We start from the raw sequence: 20059 nt of genomic DNA on the forward strand, positions 1-20059 counted from the left end.
TAGGTTGTTAATAACAAAGATCTTTTGTAACTCTATTTGGCTGTAAATGCTGGTATATCTTTGCAAATGGAAATATTTTAACATTTAAGTTTTTCTCAGTCCTTAGAAAACACACTCAGAGAAGAGACGCTTTTTAGACTAACCTAAGGAACTTGTTGAACATAATTCTAAAATTTGGCTCTTGTCAATTATACTTATTAGTAGCTAATGTAATCTGACTCTACTAATAATCAACTTGGAGGGAAGGAGCTAACCTCTCATGCCTAAACATGACCCTGCTATTATGAAAACATATTTGAATAGATAATAAGTGTTTTGCCCATAATTCAGACTTCAATGATATTCCCATTTGGGAAGCTATTTTCTTGAGTAGTTCCAACAAGTCTTCAACAGAGGGTGATGTGTGACTCATAAGAAGGAGTGCCTTGTTTACTTCTGCTATAATAAAAGAAGCAAATAAATGCCTCATATAGCTTAAAGTCACATGTATTTTCAGATGGCAACTGCACTGTCATTTCACATAAAATTCCTTTCATTAACTATAAAAACAGAACCTGCCTGCCAGATGTTTAGAAAGCATCCTAAGATCAATAAAATGGCAAAATAGTCAACCCCACACTCACAGTGGATACAATAAGCTAGTCAAATGATAAATTTTTTAAATCTGTCTTTTGCAAAAGGAATCTTTGCTTTTCATCTCTTGCAGTTCTTAATGACAGCATCTCAGTTTTTTGTTGTTGTTGTTGTTGTTGTTGTTCATTCTGTGTGATCTAACAGGCATATTGTGATAGTGTGTCCTCAAATACAGAGGTTTAAAATATCTGGGAGAACCTACATATAGTACAGTAGGAAAGGAATAAAAAAACATGTATAGCTTAAGACTGTATCCATATATAGATGCCCAGAGGAAAAGGACATTGATCAGAGCTCTCTATATTCTCTATTAAGGCAGTGATAACCTAAATCATCTCTGCAAGACTGCTGGAAAGTTATAAAAATATTTTTTTATTAAACACATATATTTCATCTTGGACTTTAAACAGAGTGACTCAAGCAGTGATCATTGTTATTTGTTCACATGGCAGTAGATGAAGAAGTCAATTGGCAGCCTGCATTGTCCATTACATGCATTGAATGACCTTGTGTGTGATTAGTGTAGAACTCTGCATCTGTAACTCTAATTCATAGAGATGCAATATAACTGATAGCATCGCTCAAGGAGACATAGTACATATACACATATTCAGGAATATAAGACCATCTGGTTAGAATTACTTTTAATAGCTACATTTAATATTAGTAGTTGATTGTTAATACAGATAGCAGAAAAGACATTATAATGCACAGTAGTAGTTCAGTGTGGGCAGTCACTCAAATATCTTAGGCAGGAGGAGTAAGTCTTGCATTGTGTAGTTTTTCTTCCTAGTGTTATTTTATGTGTTTTAGGTGTGGTGCCTGGTTTTTCATTCTCACTAAATATTTCTTAATGCCTAGTTCTAGGAGGCTTCATTTTAATGTGATCTACTTTATTTAATCCAGGGCATTTGTAGCATTGTTTCTATTCTTTAATTTAGTCAAGGGAATGTTAATAATTGCACTCTTTGGAGTAGAAAGTCTTTGTGAATTTAAATATATGTTGTATAGAACTCTAACAAACAAAATATTCTTTTAAAAATATGGTCAAAAACAAATTGAAAGCAACTACCATCTGTAGAAAATTTTTCATAAAAATCATTGACTGAAGGAACAAAAGCATGTCACTGTGTATACCAACCTTTCTTTATGCATTATCCACTAAAATGACATTTCAAAAGATTCACAGTGGGTAGCATATGGAATACTCCATAAACACTGATTAGATTTAATAATGTTTGTATCACTGTTTGGGAACATGTACAAGGGACGCAGCAGCCATATATTATTAACATCAAAATAACTCAAAAGAAAAGCTCCTAATTAAAGCAGGGCTAGTTTAGAAACTTAGCAAAATTGCTGCCAGAAATAAGCACCTTTCCACCTCCCCAAGACTTGGGACTTTCTTTTCTGTATGCAAAACAGACTTGATTCCTAGAGCTTAGAGATGGCTGCTATGAAAATTACAATGGCTGTGACAATGCCATTTTCAGCCTGTCCAGAACTACACAAAACCTAGTCTCAGAAGGACAATGTTGTTGCTCGAGTTGTTTCAGCCAAGTGGCATCAAAGGAAAGCAAGATTGTGGTCTGCATTTGTGCTGAGCTGCACTCAGTGACTCCCTGATTAATCTCCTTTTGCTTTTCAAATATGCATATATTAAGCTCAGCATTGCAATAGCAGAGATTCACTCATGACCTTCCATGGTAATTGATGCACACCTGTCGTGTGGAGTGATGTATGTAGTTCTGTTGTGTTTTCATAGAAGGAGTACCTGGGGTATTTTTTTAAAACATTTTTTTAAGTTGTCAATGGACCTTTATTTTTATTTATTTATATGTGGTGTTGAGAATCGAACCCAGTGACTCACACATGCTAGGCAAGCACTCTACTGCTGAGCCATCACCCCAGACCCCCTCGGGTATTTTTACTTGATCATTCTAGAAGAAAAATAGAAGGAGATGAAAAGTAATAAACAGGAAATAGAATTTGGGGGGTGTTTTTGTTGCTGTTTTACTTGTTTGTTTTTTGGTACTGGCAATTGAACCCAGGAGTGCTCTTCCTCTGAGCTACATACATCCCCGACTCTCTATTTTATTTTTAAGACAGAGTCTTGCTAAGTTGCTGAGGTTGACCTCAAACTTGTGATCCTCCTGCCTCAGCCTCCCAAGTGGCTGGAATTACAGGTGCATGCCACCATGCCTGGCTGAGAAGGAAACTGTTATATAGAAGGGTCTAAAATTCTGTTGGGGAAAAATAAACCTACAATCAAATTCAATATTTAAAATTAATTTATATCACCATATTGTAAAATGTAAGAATGTTCCAATAATTTTGTTTTTATGAGCAAGTTTCTTTGGACTTAGGAAATTTCTGTTACTAGTTGGAATTTCCCTAATACTTACATTGCCTTTTTAAATAACATTTTTATACCTTCTTTATAGCCATTTAATCAGTTCTTTCTTAAGTCATGTAAAAGCAAAAATGCTCTCAAAAAAAAAAAAAAGAAACAAAACCACAGTCAATTCACTTTTCTTGGTTTCTAAACATATAGCTAAATAGTATTTTGGAGTCTGGTTTAATCATGTCACTCTTTGGTCCTAGAAATATATTAAGTATCTCCTTAAATATTAAGATATCTTATTGTTTTCTCTAGATCTAGCATTGGTAATTATTCTTATTTAGTTTATTCATCTCTGTTTCAATCAATTTATATAAAACGTCAATTTTATTAGCTAAAATTACTTCAAGAAAAAATGTAAAAATACTTAATGATAATTTTCCACATGTTCTTTTAGCAACCTATTTTCTTTTCTTTTTTTATTTGTTTTACCTAGTTACACATGACAGTACAATGATCTTGACATATCATACACTTGAATCAGATGGGATATAATTTCTCATTTTTCTGAGTATACAGGTTAGCAACCTATTTTCTACTTTTATTTGGATATGAGAAAAATAACTTCTAAACAGGATAATATTAAATATATAAATCATGTATTAATTTCACCCATGAGTTTAAGACACTTTTTACATATACTAAACAAATTTACACTCATTCATCATATCTGCTTTTACATTGATATTTTTATCTAAATTAGTTTTTATCCATCAATGGATATTGGAAACACTATAAAACATTAGAATTTTCATTCCTAGATTATTTCCCCGAATACATTATTATGTAAGCATATTCCTTCCAACTCCCTTTTCCATCAAAAAATAGATATAAGGCATCATGATAAAAATGATAATGTATTTATAGAGACAGGATAAATCCAAAGCAGTAAAGATGAAAGGATCAGATTAGACATTCCATTTGCTTACTCAATATGGTGTCTCTTATGCCCAGGTTTCCATCTTTACAGAACTTATTGGGTTTGTTTCACCCACACTGAAATCTAACTGATTTTCATTTCTCTGCCATCTGCTATTCAGTTAATATGTGTTTGGATGTGTGTTTTATGCAAAAAAACTAACAGCCTAACATTTTGGCACATTTTGTTCTTATGTCTTGACAATGTCTGGGCATTTGTGGATAAAAGAGATATATTTTTGTTTGTACATATAAGTGAGTGAAAATTGCTTGCCCCCATCCAGCCTACTAAAATGAGAATACATTGAGAAGCCAAAAGGAAAGAGCCTACATTAAAAAAAAAAACACTAAATCTTATTTCTGAGAAATTCAAGTATTGATACATAATAGAAGCATACTTTAACAATTACAGTGTTTTGATGTTTTCTTCCCTCCCGTTAAAAAAAATTTCATTAAACTATCAGTTGTGTGGAGCTTATCTCTATATGTGAATTTCCTTATAGTGACTAATGACTTTCAGTATTCTCAGGCAGCAACATGTTCCCCATGTTAGAAATGAAGAAAACATGGAGAAAACCAGGCGGTTTCTTCACATGTGGTCAGCTTAACCATAGAGTTTTTGTGCTATAATTTATTGCCCCAGCTCTGTGCTCTTCCTTTTTTAAATTTATTTGTTCTGATCAGTTATACATGACAGCACATTGTTCTTCTATTCATTGTACACAAATAGAGCACAATTTTTCACTTCTGGTGATACACAAAGTTGGGTCACACCATTTCATGCAATCATACATGTACCTCGGGTAATGATGTCCATCTCATTCCACCATCTTTCCTATCCCCATGCTGTCTTCCCCTGAATCCCCCTTTGCCCCATCCAAAGTTCTTCCACTCATCTCATACTCCCCCCCCCATTATGGATTAACATCCACTTATCAGAAAAAAACATCTGGCCTTTGATTCTTTGCTCTTATGATAATGCTATTTAGCATAACAGTTCTAAAATGCAGATGTCAAAGTCAAACTGGGCTCCTCTACTAGAGTTTTTCTACCCTCTGTTACTCCTAGACATACACTCACACATATATACACACCAATGAATACTCTTCCTTGGGGTCGTAAGCTAAGCCTGTGTATATTACATTGTCAAGGAGAGAAAGAAAACTTCACTGACCTTTCTACCTTGAACTTGCACAGAGCCATGAGACTACTTAGAGATAAAAATAAAATTTTGAATTCACTGTGTGTGTGTCTGTGTGTGTAATTAGTGACATAAATAGAAGTTTTCATTTCCATTTTTCTTTTTCTTCTTTGTGGTAGTAGGGATTGAACCCAGGAGAGCTCTACCACTGAGCTACATCCCCAGCCCTTTATTATTGTTTATTTTGAAACAGGGTCTCACTAACTTGCCCAGCCTGGCCTTGAACTTGCAGTCCCCCTTTTTCAGCCTCCCTCCTGAATAGCTGGGATTACAGGAATGTACCACCATGCCTGGCTCTTTTTCTTTTTTATTGTGATTTTATACACATACACACACACACAAAATGAGCACTTTCCTCTTAACAAATTTTTAAATGTACAGTATAGTATTGTTGAATATAGACACAGTGTTATTCAGCAGGTCTCCACAAGTTTTTTATCTTGCCTGATTGAAACTATATACCCATTGCACAGAAACTCCCCACTTCCTTCTCCACCTAGTTCCCTACTTTCTGTTTATTTGAATTTGACTACTTTTGATGCTTCATATAAGGGAGATAATACAATATTTGTCCTGTGACTGGCCTATTCGCATGGAATAATGTCTTTACCATTCATCTATGTTGTAACATATGGCAAGATGTTCTTTTTTAAAGCTGAATAATATTCCATTGTGTATATGTTCCACCTTTTCTTCATCCATTCATTAGTCTATTGTTGTTTTCTTATGTTAGCTATTGTGAATAATGCTGCAATGAACGTGGGAGTGCAGTTGTTTGTTCAAGATTCTTTTTCTTTTTTTTCAATCCAACTTCTGGCTTTGAATAACACACTGACATTGAAACATATATGATTCCTAAGATCACGTAATTTCTGAGATGTCAGAAACACCTAGAGACAGCAAACACATTAAAGATAGATGTGCAGGCCTAGTTTATATCCATGTCACAAACTGAACACTACTGAAGTTATTTTGTTATTGTTTGTTTTGTTCAAGCAGAAAATTTTCAGAGTACATTTTTATCTCTCCAACAAAGGAAAGAAAAGGAAAAGGAATGCGTTCTTTGCATGTAAAACCACTGTGTTTGAATAAGTTCCTCTGCATAAAAAATTGAAAAATATTTTCAGAATCAAATAATACCATTTCATATTTAAGGCATACATTAAATTGATACTAGAAAAGGCGTAATCCACCAGAGACCCAGAAAAATCAATTAATTCTTACATATGTGTGTGTTTGTTTGTGTGTGTTTGTGTGTATACATGTACATAAACACTGTTATACATGTACATTAACACTGTTATTTAGGGAGCTTTAGAAAATAGATAAGAACATAAGAAATGTGATATAAGAAACAACTTTGTTTGAGGAAAAAGATTTTGTAAGAAAAATAAAAATTCCCTAGTGGAAATTCTGGCCCAGAAATGGACCAAAATATGCTTTTACCTATATTAAATAAATATAAGGAAATATTCCAAAATGTTTGACCACTGTGACTGAGGTATTAGACAAAAGCTCTTTATATCCTGAAATGGACTTTCCATTTTATCTGGATATTTATGGAATCTTTCACAAAAGTTTTAGTATTTTGGAAGGACATCAAATTTAGGGTTAGAGTTACATAATCATCTAAGATAACTTATATAAGGAGTTGGCATGAATGGACTCCAGTAAGGAGACAACAATCTTCAAAGACTAGAGCTCTAGGAGATGCAAGTTTAATTCAAGAGTGATAAACATCCCAGATTGAAAAGTAATGAGTTCTTAATAAGCATTTCGATTAGAAAATATAAAGTTATCTTTCAATGCCATTAATTTAGAGTAACATGTTTGTCTTTGAGGCAGTTTATTGTAGGTTAAATTCTGAATGAGATTGCCATGTACTTCAGAAGTTCTTAAACCTGTTTTAGAGATTGCAGGACATACGAAAACTATTGTGCCATCAACTGCCTTCAATCTAGAATAGAAAGATAACATAAACTTAGCAACTCAAATAATATATACAAATATTTCCAGAAATCAATGTATTCACATTATCTCAACAATTAAGTGCTTCCATTTTACCTGGATATTTATGGAATCTTGTGTTTCACAGTTAGGAGGAACCATACAGAATATCTGCTCTAACTGCTTTATTTTATAACTGAACTGAGGGAAGTGAATTTCCCATATCTCTTTGCCACAATTCATAGGTCTTTCCAATTCACACAGTTGGTCTTCATTAGTAAACTTGATTCAGAAAACTTTCCACATTTTTTATGCTACTTATTTTCCTCACTGGCAATTTTAGTTAAGTAAGGAAAGGTGGATGAGAAATAATAAAGCAGTATCAGCTGAATTTGAGGCTCATATTTAGATTTTGAAAGAATGGTTGAAAACTACAATTCATTATTGCAATTCCCAAACCTGACACAGGTCATTTCAAAATAACTAGGAAAACTGAAAACTAAAATACCCAAGAATTCAGAGAATTATATTAAAGGACACAATAAACCCAAACATCTACACATTCATTCCAAAGCAGCAGACATGTCAAAATTACTGGTTGCCATAAACATTAAAACACATACACATAAACATTGCACAATAAAAAATGAAGAACACAGTGATTCTCAGATACTTGGCATCACCATTTCTAACTTTCATATTGCACACAGTTATGTTTGAGTCTGTAATACTATTTCTTAAACTCCTTTATACCTCAAGTTTGTCACTGTTAAGAACAATAAGACTCAGTTTCCCAGGGATCAACCCTTTGGCAAAATTTACACTGATTACACTCTTTGCTTCATTGACAGTTGGAGCTAAATGATCTTTTATGACTATTGGAAACTTTTAGCCCAGACTGTAGGATCTGATATTCTGCTCTCTTAGCTAGACTTGTATTTCCAGAATATTCTGCATGGAGAGAGGAGCATATCAAAGCAAGTATATTCAGACTATAGTATGTTCATTGAACAAATGAGAGTGTTAAGGTATCGTCCTGATTGAGCTCTAATTCAATGAGAACTCGTCCTGCCTTTGTACCATTTGCTTTGGCTTTTCACTTCTCACTGCTGCCATACAACTGATCTCCATTGTACCAAGGAGCCCACATGGTAGTTCAACTGCCTATTAGATATTACTATTCCAGTATTTCACAGGTATCTCAAACTGTGTCCAAAACTAGTCATTAGTCTCTCCCTCTGGAATAGTGCTCCCTTTTTTCTCTTTAAATTTCTGATTTAAAAAAAAAAAAAAGTAAAGGAAAAAAACTTTTACAATACATACTCTGAGTCACCCAGGCTAGAAAACTCAAGTGGCATCCTCAATACTTTCCTCTCCTTACCACTAACATCTAGTCAGTCACCATGCCCTTTGCAGTCTACCTTTTCTATATTTCTTATGTCTGTCTCTGATGTTCTATTTGCAGTGCTATTCTGTTAGCATCCTAAGTACTCTCTGTGGGTCCACTCTCATATCTCTCCAAACTATCCTTCCTCTGTTCCCAGACTTGGATTCATAAGATCATGTTACTCCTCTGCATACAAACTTTCAATACATAAGAAAAAAAACATGACAACCATAATATGCATTTACTCTTTTTCAGGTGTATCCCCCCTGACATCTCCCTGTGTGCCTAAACTACCTTATCTCAGAATAGCTACAGTTGCTTGATAACTCCATATACGTTAACACCTTTGCTCATGCTATGCTCACTGCCTTCACTCTCAATGGAAAAATCTCCATATCTCAAGATGGAGCTAACATTACTTCCTCCTGAAATGTATCATCATTGTCCCAGAATCACTCCTTTATTTGTGGTTCCATATGTTTCTTTAATTCTTTTGTGGATCTTGTTTTATTTTGTCAAGCACTTTTTCTTTTCTTTTAAACATGGGGAGAAGTATGTCTTGCTGGTAGAGCATGCAGTTTTGTGGGGGTGTAGGAAAGGATGCTCAGGTTCAAATCCTGAATCTACTTACTGTCTAGGTGGCACTGAGAAAGTTGGTTGACTTCCCTGAGGCTAATTTCATAATCTGTAAAATGCAGTTAATAATAGTATATATAAGTCATAGGGCCTGGGCTAGGGTTAAAAAAAGACACTTGTAAAGCATTTTCTTCAGTGACTGGTTTATTTTGAGAGTTCAATAAACATTAGTCCTGTTACTGCTGTTATGTTATTTATCTGTCTTCCAACAGCAGTTTATAAATTCAGGAGGGTTAGGAGCCATGTCTTATGACTTAACTTTCTTTTTCTTTATTTAATCTGTAGCAGTTTCTTATACATTATCAGCACATGATAAATGATGCTGAGAGAAGAATGTGAGGTAGGCCTGGAGGTAGGACTTGTTCTAATTAATATCTGTATATACATACCATGTATATTAAATAATACTGACATTCCAAAATATTCATCAATCTAAAAAATATATAATCATAACTCTTATGCTACTCTAAACACAACTATTTATATGCCAATCTTAGTCATTATATATTGCCTACCACCTGTTATTTTTTAACTGCCTCTGATTCTAGGTAGCATTCTCAATCATTTATCAAATATACTTCAGTTGACTATATATACACTATATATTTGTCTCGTCAGTAGTTAGGAACTAGCAAGTAAACTTACTATCATTTGGAAAGTATTCTGTGTTCCACTAGTTCTAGGGTTTTTTTTGTTTTGTTTTGTTTTTGTTTTTTGGTATGTGTTTTAATTTAGGTAGCATTTCTTATGCCTTTTGATCAAGGGAAGTGTGATTCTACTACTCTCCTATGGAAAACTCTTTTTTTTAAATCTTTTTATTGGTTTTATTTTTAAATATATAACAGCAGAATGCATCACAATTCTTATTACACATATTCCAAAACCAGGCAAAGGCACATCAAAGAAAGAAAACTTTAGACCAATATCTCTTATGAACATATATGCAAAAATTCTCAATAAAATTCTGGCAAATTGAATAAAAAATATCAAAAAGATCATGCACCATGATCAAGTGGGATTCATCCCAGGGATGTAAGGTTGGTTCAACATACGGAAATCAATAAATGTAATTCATCACATCAATAGACTCAAAGATAAGAATCATATGATCATCTCAATACACACAGAAGATGCATTAGACAAAATATAGCACTCCTTCGTGTTCAAAACACTAGAAAAACTAGGGATAACAGGAACATATCTCAACATCATAAAGGCTGTCTACACTAAGCCCCAGGCCAACATCATTCTAAATGGAGGAAAAATTGAAGGCATTCCCTCTAAAAACTGGAACAAGACAGGGATGCCCTCTTTTACCACTTCTATTTAACATAGTACTTGAAACACTGGCCAGAGCAATTAGACAGACAAAGGGAATTAAAGGGATATGGATAGGAAAAGAGGGACTTAAATTGGCACTGTTTGTTGATGATATGATTCTATTCCCTGAAGACCCAGAAAGCTCCACCAGAAAACTTCTGGAAAACTCTTTAGTGACATTTTTCTTCAGGAAAGTTTGAAAAATTTTCTCAGAAGAATTTCAAAATGCTTAATAGACCTGTATAATCTGGTCCCTACCTGCTACAGGAACCTTCTTACTGCTCCCTCTTCTCTCCCACTCCATACTCCCTTTTCCTTTTGTTAATGTTCCTAGAATATTTAACATACTTTTGTGCATTCCCCAGTGCTCTTTCTTCTAGCTCTTCTCACTCAGGTCTCAGTTTTAATGTTTCATCCTTCAAGAGGCATCACTATACTTCTGCTCTACTTTTGTCTCCCACAAGTCCTAAGTTAGGTCTCACATATACTCTCCTATGCCTGCCTATACTTCACACTTTAAAAAATATTTTGTATTTGTTCACTTGATTGAACTGTCATCTTCCAGCAAGCCAGTGACCTTGTCTGAAAATTTGAATACTCTGTCATCTATACATAGAAGATAGCTGGTACACACTAAGCATTTAATTAAGGTGTTTGAATAAATGAGTGAAGAAATCACTCAGTTGGATATCTAAGTATAGAAAGACAGATTGTCTTCAGAGAATGGATAAAGACACAGAAACACAAGTGAGTGAATAAAGAATGGAGATAGAGAAAAGGAATACCAATGTCTTTTTTTTTTTTTTTTTGGAAGAGACAGGGTCTTGCTAAGATGCTTAAGGGCCCCTTTAAGATCCTGAGGCTGGCTTTGAATTACAGTCCTCCTGTCTTAGTCTCCTGAGCTGCTGGTGTTACAGGCATGTGCCACTGCACCTGGCTCCAAATGTCTTTCTTACCTCTATAATAGCCATTATATTTGTGCCTTTAACAGGAGACTGTTATCCATCTCTTTATCCATCTCATTCCAGTCATCTATGGAAAATTTGTGTTATTACAAAATATTTTCATCTATCCAGTAGCATAGTTGCCTCCTGTATGTTAAATACTAGGGACTTTGGTTCAAAATCATGAACTAGGCTATCTTTGTTATATTATTTAAATATTCTATGCTTCAGTGTTGCAATATGATTTTTCAAAGGATTTTAATCTATATCCTGATCTATTATAAAGTACCCTAATGCTTTCCTTATTATCCAAGTTAAGGTTTCATATTTTTAAATATTTGTCAAGATGTTTTAATTCACATAATGTATGGTTTGTAAGTAAATTACATTTTAATTATACCTTAATAATAACTTAAAAGGTATTTATTTGAACTATTAGTAATTCTGACTAAAAATTATTCCAATGAAGTGGAAAAATTCATATTTTTAACATTTAGAGGAATATTTCCTGAAGGTTATGGAAAGTAGAATTGCTATCTATATTTTCAATAGATAGCATATTTGTGACTTCCTTTTATTTAAATAGGTAATTATGCCATGTTGCTAACTAAAGCTTATGTGAAGGTTAAGTGTATCTCAAGTTGATTTTTCCATGTTTTCAACAATCCAACACTAATTATATTTAATATTTCAAATTTTTAATTAAAATTTTAAGTAATATACTGCCTACAACGATGAGAATTTTAAGAAATGATTCAACTCAATTAGCTGTGTGTGTGTACAGTCCTTCATCCCCAGTGCTCTGCTAAGAATTATTCCAGTTCTAATGAAATGCATTTTCTGTGGTTACAATTGCTCTTCACAAAATTAAGATGATAAAGAATTTTCTCCTCCTAGTATTTGAGGAAGTATTGCTATTTTGCCAGTTAGGGACCAAGAGTTACAAAAGTCACGTTCAACCACTTTATAGACAGGTAGATATAGAGTGTTAGTCAGCTTTTTGTTACTGTGACCAAAATACCTGACAAGAACAATGTAAGAAAGGAAAGATTTATTTTGGTTCATGATTGCAGAGGATTCAGTCATGGTTGGTCTGCTCCAAGGTGGAAACAACATAGTGAAATGGTATGTGTCTGATGGAGAGCTGTTCAGCTCATGGCAGCCAGAAAGCAGAGAGAACAAGCAAGTCAAGGACAAGATATGGTCCCCAAGGGCATGTCCCCAGTGACTTACTTCTCCAACATGCCCTGCCTGCCTACAATTACCACCTAATAGTCCACTCAAATTCCTAATCTATCAAATGGATTAATCCATTGTTGAAGGTACAATCTCATAATCCACTTTTTTTTCTTCTGAATATTGCTGTATTGCCTAACACATGAGCTTTTAGAGGAACATTCAAGATCCCAACCATAACATATAGCTACCAAAAATAATCAAAGTCTATGCCAGTATACCTAAATATTTGAAGAAAATAATTTTCTTTCTATTTGAGTACTATCCTATGGAGAAGGTTGAATTTTAAGGTCATATTTTCCATAATTTATTATAAAAATGATTTGTGAGTCTTGGGATATGTTTTATAAATTAACTTTCCAGAATCATGAATTAGTTTCAAATTAATAATACTTTTGAAAGGTTAGGATTTTACCTATTAATGTTTTAAAATGCTGCACATATTTTAGTTTATAAATCTGCAAAAGATACTTCTGCTAGAAGAAGATTTTAGTTCATAGTCATCGTGAATAAAACTTTCATGCTTAAAAAATCAGAAACATTTAGCTTTGTAGAACTTATCTTTCCCCCCCTTCACATTTGATCAGTTTATATGTATTGATGTATCCCCATTTTACTACCTTAAGCTTATATTTATTTCAGGATATAAATTGTTATGAATTACCCTCTTCTTAGGGAGCTAATAAACTTTCTAAATAATATTTTTTCAGGGTTCATCTTTCTAAATATTTCAAGGACTCCCAAGGTTTCTTACATAGATGGAAGACTGTATGTGTTTCAATCCCAAGATAATTGAATCATTCTCCCCCAAATGCACTACTCTTTGATTCTCTTCTGTTGTCCCTCTTATAAGGCACCAAGGCCAAGAAATCTGAGTATAAGAGTAAATGACCTTTTCATTGATGTTCATAGATTCTCTTCAGTAGTTTCTCAAAGAACTGTGCCAGCAGAAGTTTTAGCAATAATTATATGGTACCTACACACCTGGCCTTCCAGTTCCACTCTAAATATTTCACAGGCTTCCCGATCAGTGTTCTTAAAACATAACTAAGGGCCAGATGTCTGTCCTATTCAAGTCAATACCAGTCTATAATATATTTTCTAAATTTTTGGTTACATTCTGTCTTAAATAATCCCAAGTAAGGAGTGACAATAGCCTATTTCAAATCTCAGCTTATGAAACAGCTTTTTCTTCTCCATGGACACTGTCTAGTTAAAGATATATCCTTTTATATTATAAATAGGGTTAGATAATGCCTACCCAAATTGGTGTGGGTGATTTTCTTTACTCAAGTCTACTGATTCAAATACAAATCTCCTCCAGAAACACTCCCAAACATACCTAGAATAATTTTTACCGGCTGTGGTGGCATCTCTTAACCCAGTGAAGTTGACATAAAATTAACTATTAAATCTGCTAATGGGGCTGGGGATGTGGCTCAAGCGGTAAAATGCTCGCCTGGCATGCGCAGGGCGCTGGTTTCAAGCCTCAGCACCACATAAAAATAAAATAAAGATGTTGTGTCCACCGAAAACTAAAAAATAAATATTAAAAAATTCTCTCTCTCTCTCTCTCTCTCTCTCTCTCTCTCTCTCTCTCTCTCTAAAAAAAAAAAAATCTGCTAACACATCTACTAAGCAACATCTAGGTCTAAGGATGCAAGTTTAACTTAAGCTGACCATCATTCTACAGATATATTTAAAGTTAAAAGAAGTTTATTGTCATTGTAAATAATTCACTTCTACTGTATGAAAAGATAAGTATCATGCCAGGGACTATCATGATATCTATATTCTAACTCTGTAAGGTTGAGTGCCTCTTATCTGTTTTCTAAAACTCTAAAATTTGCAATCTCATTTCAATGCCTTTTTGAAAAGGTTGTTTTGAAGAATCTGGAGCATAATACAAGATAATTATAAATGACAAAGTTCTGTATAAATGCAAATTAATGATGGTAGAATTATTTGTAATATTATATTATAAATTAATTCAGGGTAGAGATTGACTTTAATGATCATTGTGGGAACCACAATGTTTACTATAGTGCCAGTCAGTATCTTGCATTTAGTGGCTGCTCAAAAAATAAAAATTCCCTAAAGGAAATAAATATATGAAAAAGAATGACATCATCTAGTCCCTTTTTTATGTGCCATCCCATGTAAGATTTGGTGACATGGTTGAAATTCTGAAAGATTTCAGTGCTGACTTATGCCATATATCCCTTTTACAAAGTAATCACTTTGAAGATAAGTGAAGGACTTAAAGACTGGGCTACTTTCCATTTGTTATTTCAAAGATAAGCCATTCCCAGAATTTTTTAAATTTTCTCACTTTTTAGTGCACAGACAGAATTTCCGAAATCAATTTTTGTTCTATAAAAACAAATTTATGAAATTGTATATCACTACATGAACATGTTTTAGCCAGTGAAAAATTGTGTTAGGATAAATGGGGAACATAAAATTCTTGCCTTTCTTATTATCTATTGCTTTTTCTCTGCGTTTTTGAGGATGTTGAGCTTTCTGAAATATATAAACAATTTAGTAATTTGCATTGCAAATAGATTGTAAGTAAGTGACCTTTGTAGAGTTTTTCTGCCTAGCGAGTCCCTGGCATGAGTCTGGATTTTTTTTTTTTTTAATGGAAGAAAGTCTAGAAATACCCTTTTAATTCTGTGCTAAGATATGAAGAGTATTGTCTCAGTTCTGCTACACTTAAACAGTATGTTTAACATACAGTATATGGTAATAGTGAAAAAGGGAAAATCAGAATGTATGTAATCATTATGTCCCCTTTTGTGTATAAAAAGAAAGTAGAGTATGTCAAAAATGTTATTCTTTCATGTCTATTAATATCAAAATGGACTAAAGAGTTGAAAGATTTAATGTCACCTATTAGCCTGAAAGGGGTTGTTGTATTGCTAATGTGAATGCTAATAGTTAAATAGAATAAAAAAGAACATAGGAAGGAGGCATCTCATTTTAAAAATCATAGTGTATTCCGTAAGTGTCAACTGCAAAGTAATTTTCCAGAAATGGTCTGATTTCCCCATCGACTACCATTGTAAAACTAGAGCTGTGTTCCTATAGAAAATAAATTTGGCCCCAGGTTATAATAAAACACTGAAAAATTCAGAAAACCCTATAAAATCAAGTATTTCAAGGCACAATTATCAGTTCCCGATAAAAAGTTCTATCACAAAATATTAATACCACTGGAGTGCATCTTAAACTAGTACACCACAGATAGTGTTATTATCCCCTTTCTACAATTCCAAGTCTGTTAAATTTTATTTTGGTGCTAAGTATTGAACCCAGAGGCACTTCATCAGTGATCTACATCCACAATCCTTTTTATTTTTGTTTTGGGACAGGGCCTAAGTTGTGTGGGACTTTGTACATTGCTGAGACTGGCCTCAAACTTGCAATCCTCCTTCCTCAGCCTCCAATGTAGCTGGGATTATAGGCATGCACCACTACACCCAACTTACTCTTATTTAAAAAATTGACTGGGTTCTCTTTATTTTTCATGTTTAGTGCACTTAACTTTCTCTGAAACATTCTTTTTGTTGTGTTTGTTTCAGTCCTAAGGGATTGAACCCAGGGGCTCTTTATGACTAAGTACGTCCCCAGTCCTTCTCATTTTTTTTTTTTTTGATTTTGAGATAATCACTAACTTTCTAAGTTGTATGAGAATCTTGGAGAGTACTTCATTTTTTACTCTAAGACAGTAACCATTTTTGTTGATCTCAGCAACTTCCGAACTTTTTCTGAAAGCATTGCAAATCCTGTTGGTTTTCTTTTTAAACTTCTATTGGCATTTATATACCTATTGACTATATTGATTTCATGTTATAATCCTTTAACAGGACTTATGAGATATTTTATACCTATGAATTTCACTAATTTGCTGAGGCTGGCCTCAAATTTGTAATCTTCCTGCCTCAGCCTCATAAGTCATTGGGATTACAGGCGTGTGCCACCAGCAAGTATCTGTGCTTACATTTGTTGAACACTGGATATAGGGAATTAAAATTGGATAAAGGGGGACTTATCAAGGCATATTTTTACAGATTCTTCTTTGAGCTCTGTATGTCTAGAGATAAAGGCAATTTTTTCCTCTGTGTATGGGATGGACAGTTCAGGATTAAGGGTTTTATGACCTGCTTCAGAGGCATTGTCAGACAATTTTTTTTCCACCTGCTTCAGGGAAGAACCATGAAGGGAAGGTATAAATGACATTCCTAATTCTGCTGTTTTCTCAAATGGCAAAGTACCATATTTTCAGGATAGTGTATAATGAATCTGATCACTTTCTTCCTTCTTCTCCCTCCTTCTGCTTTCTCTCCTTAAGCAGTATGGATAGTTGGTGTGTGTGTGTGTGTGTACTTGATATATGTGTGTGTTATACATATACATACACATACACACAAATATAACATATATAGAATTTACTATAGCCTCAGTATTTCTATATACTATGTATATTATAAAAGAAAATTTTATATATTTATTTTTCTCTAAATTTTTATTGCTATTCCTTTCTCATTATGTTACTCATAAATATATATAAAGTTATAAAAAATTTTAAGCTTACTAGTCAATATGACTCTAGCAAATAGTTTACTGATTGATTCTGTATACAACTTGCTGGAGACTAATTCATATGTCGATGATCTAACCATCCAGTACCTCAGAATGTGACTGTATTTGGAGACAGGACCTTTAAATAAATAAATAAGTTAAAGGAAATTAATTAGGGTGTGCCATAATCTAATATGATTGGTGTCCCTGAAGAAAGAAGAGATTACAACACAGACCACACAGGGGGAGAACCATATGAGAACACAGCAAGAAGGTAGCCATCTGTGAGCTAAGGAGAGAGACTTTATAAGAACCTCTCACAATTCTAGATTCGGGATCTATGAGAAAATAAATGTATATTGTTTAGCCACCCAGACTGTGATATTTTATAATGGCAGTCCTAGCAAATAAATACACAACTATTTGTGAAGTGCAAATATGTTTACAGAAGTGATTATTTAATTCAATTTCTATTGAGTGATAGCCTCTGAAGTAAGTCTTATTGGATCATGTTCCTTAACACAAAGCTACAGCTTTACAAAGAGTGCGAGAGACCAGTATGAAAAACTGTCCACAATGCACAATAACATGGTGAAGCTGTATGAGAATCTTGGAGAGTACTTCATTTTTGATTCTAAGACAGTAACCATAGAGGACTTTTTTGGTGACCTCAGCAACTTCCGAACTCTGTTTCTGGTGAGTAATATATCTGAAAGCATTGCAAATCCTGTTGCTTTAAAAAAAATTCTATTGGCATTTTATATACCTATTGACTATATTGATTTCATGTTATAATCCTTTAATAGGAATTGACAGATATTTTAAACCTATGACAAGGATAAAAATTGTTGACTGGCTTAATGTATAATGGGGACCTAACTGAATTATCTTCAACTTTAGGTATACAAGGGAGATTTTCTACCAAAATTTTATTGAAAATAAATAAATTGGTAATTAAATGACCTTGATTTTTATATAGCACAGTATTATACTTTTACTTAGCTTAAAAATTAATACCTAAAAATCATCTTTTACTTAATACATTAAAATGCTGTGATTTATGAACAAATTTTTTCTACAGCCTAAATGAGAAACTGTGATTTTAAATTGGATAATGTAAATGACCTTGAATACCTAAAGTTACTTTCACAATGTGGGCTTTGTTTTAAACTGCAACTATTGGGAATAATAGTAATATTACCATTAATTGGTAATGAACATTTAGGGTGAAAGTTATCCTAGAAGGAAAAAAAAGGCTTTGCTACATAAATGCTTCATTAATTCATCTCCTCAGAATTCAATAAATAAGTAGAAAATGCAGCATAGATTGATTATGATAGAAACAGAAAGATATGCACAATAATTGATATCAATCAGGTAATGGTCCATATATTTGAAAGAACTCTAGAGATTATACCCAATGGGAAGATTAGTTAGCAAACAAATTTTTGCAGTTTGAGGTATGTTTCTCTTCCAGAGCAGTTGTTTGTTAAATAAGGCTCCCTTTCATAGTCAGTGATGCCCTATGATATCACTTGATTTTGGTGTGAATTATACAATCTGTGGGATGTTAATATACTTATAGAAACCAAATTGTTTTCATATACTAACCCAAGAATACAAACCAGGGCACATGCCAACAGTTAAATGAGCAACTTTGGTAACAGAGGTTACAAGCTACACCAAAAACTTTCATAAATATTATCATTGGCTTTCATTTTTGCTGAAAATGTTAGCTGATTTTGGTCTTTGCCCCTTAACAGAGATACATATTTATCTTTTTAGCTGACCAATAATTAGTATAACATGTTGTACTTAGCAATAAGAGGGCTAAGAGACAGTAGTGGTCAAATCATTTTCAAAATTTAAAAGCTATCAATATGATACAAGCACATAAACACTCAGATTATATCTACCTGGATTATATTCCATAAGTAAAGAAACAGTACACTAGTCTTCCCTTACTTGTGTTTTCACTTTCCATAGTTTCAGTTATTCATGGTCAACTGTGGTCATAATATCAAGTGGAAAATTCAAGAAAGTTAAAAAACTCATGTTTCAAATAACTTTTATTATAGCTTATTGTTATAACTGTTTTATTTTATTATTAGTTATAGCTAATTTGTTACTGTGCCTAATTTATAAATTAAACTTTATGACAGTTACTTAAGTATATGTTTAAATATATATATATATATATATATATATATATATACATACATACATATGTGTTTTGATACATATGTTTAAATATATATATATATATATATATATATATATATACACACACACACACACATACATATAGATCTATAGATGTAATTTGGTATCATTTGTGGTTTCAGGTCTATGCAGAATATCTCAGAAAGCATCCTCCTCAAATAATAAGGAAATACTTAATGTTAAAAAGGAGTAAGAAACAAAAATATATACTTATTTGGCACATTTAAATGATAAAACAAAGTATTTTTTAACAAAACAATGCATGTGGGTAAATGGAGAAAAAAAGTATACAATTAATATTATCAAACTCCACTTAAAAACATCTTGTTTTAATAAGGACCAAGTCCTAAAACACTGCCTGTCACATTATATGCCTCCTCATTTCCCCAATAAGCAGAAACACATAGTCAATGCTTTATTTTTCCCACATGGCCGCATTTTTTTTATTGGTTGATCAAAACATTACAAAGCTCCTGACATATCATATTTCATATATTTGATTCAAGTGGGTTATGAACTCCCATTTTTACCCCAAATACAGATTGCAGGATCACATTGGTTACACATCCACGTTTTTACATATTGCTATACTAGTGACTTTTGTATTCTGCTGCCTTTTCTATCCTCTA

General features: G+C 33.2%; 1 protein-coding gene across 1 annotated transcript in view; it reads left to right on the top strand.

Moving 5' to 3' along the window:
- Diaph2 (diaphanous related formin 2) overlaps positions 1-20059 on the top strand; it is an 821535-nt gene that overhangs the window by 570515 nt on the left and 230961 nt on the right. The window contains exon 25 of the mRNA XM_077793878.1: positions 17739-17903. Coding sequence (XP_077650004.1) covers positions 17739-17903 — 165 coding nt within the window. The remainder of the gene's footprint in view (positions 1-17738; positions 17904-20059) is intronic.

The sequence above is a fragment of the Urocitellus parryii genome, chromosome X (assembly GCF_045843805.1).
Source record: "Urocitellus parryii isolate mUroPar1 chromosome X, mUroPar1.hap1, whole genome shotgun sequence".
NCBI classification, from domain to species: domain Eukaryota; kingdom Metazoa; phylum Chordata; class Mammalia; order Rodentia; family Sciuridae; genus Urocitellus; species Urocitellus parryii.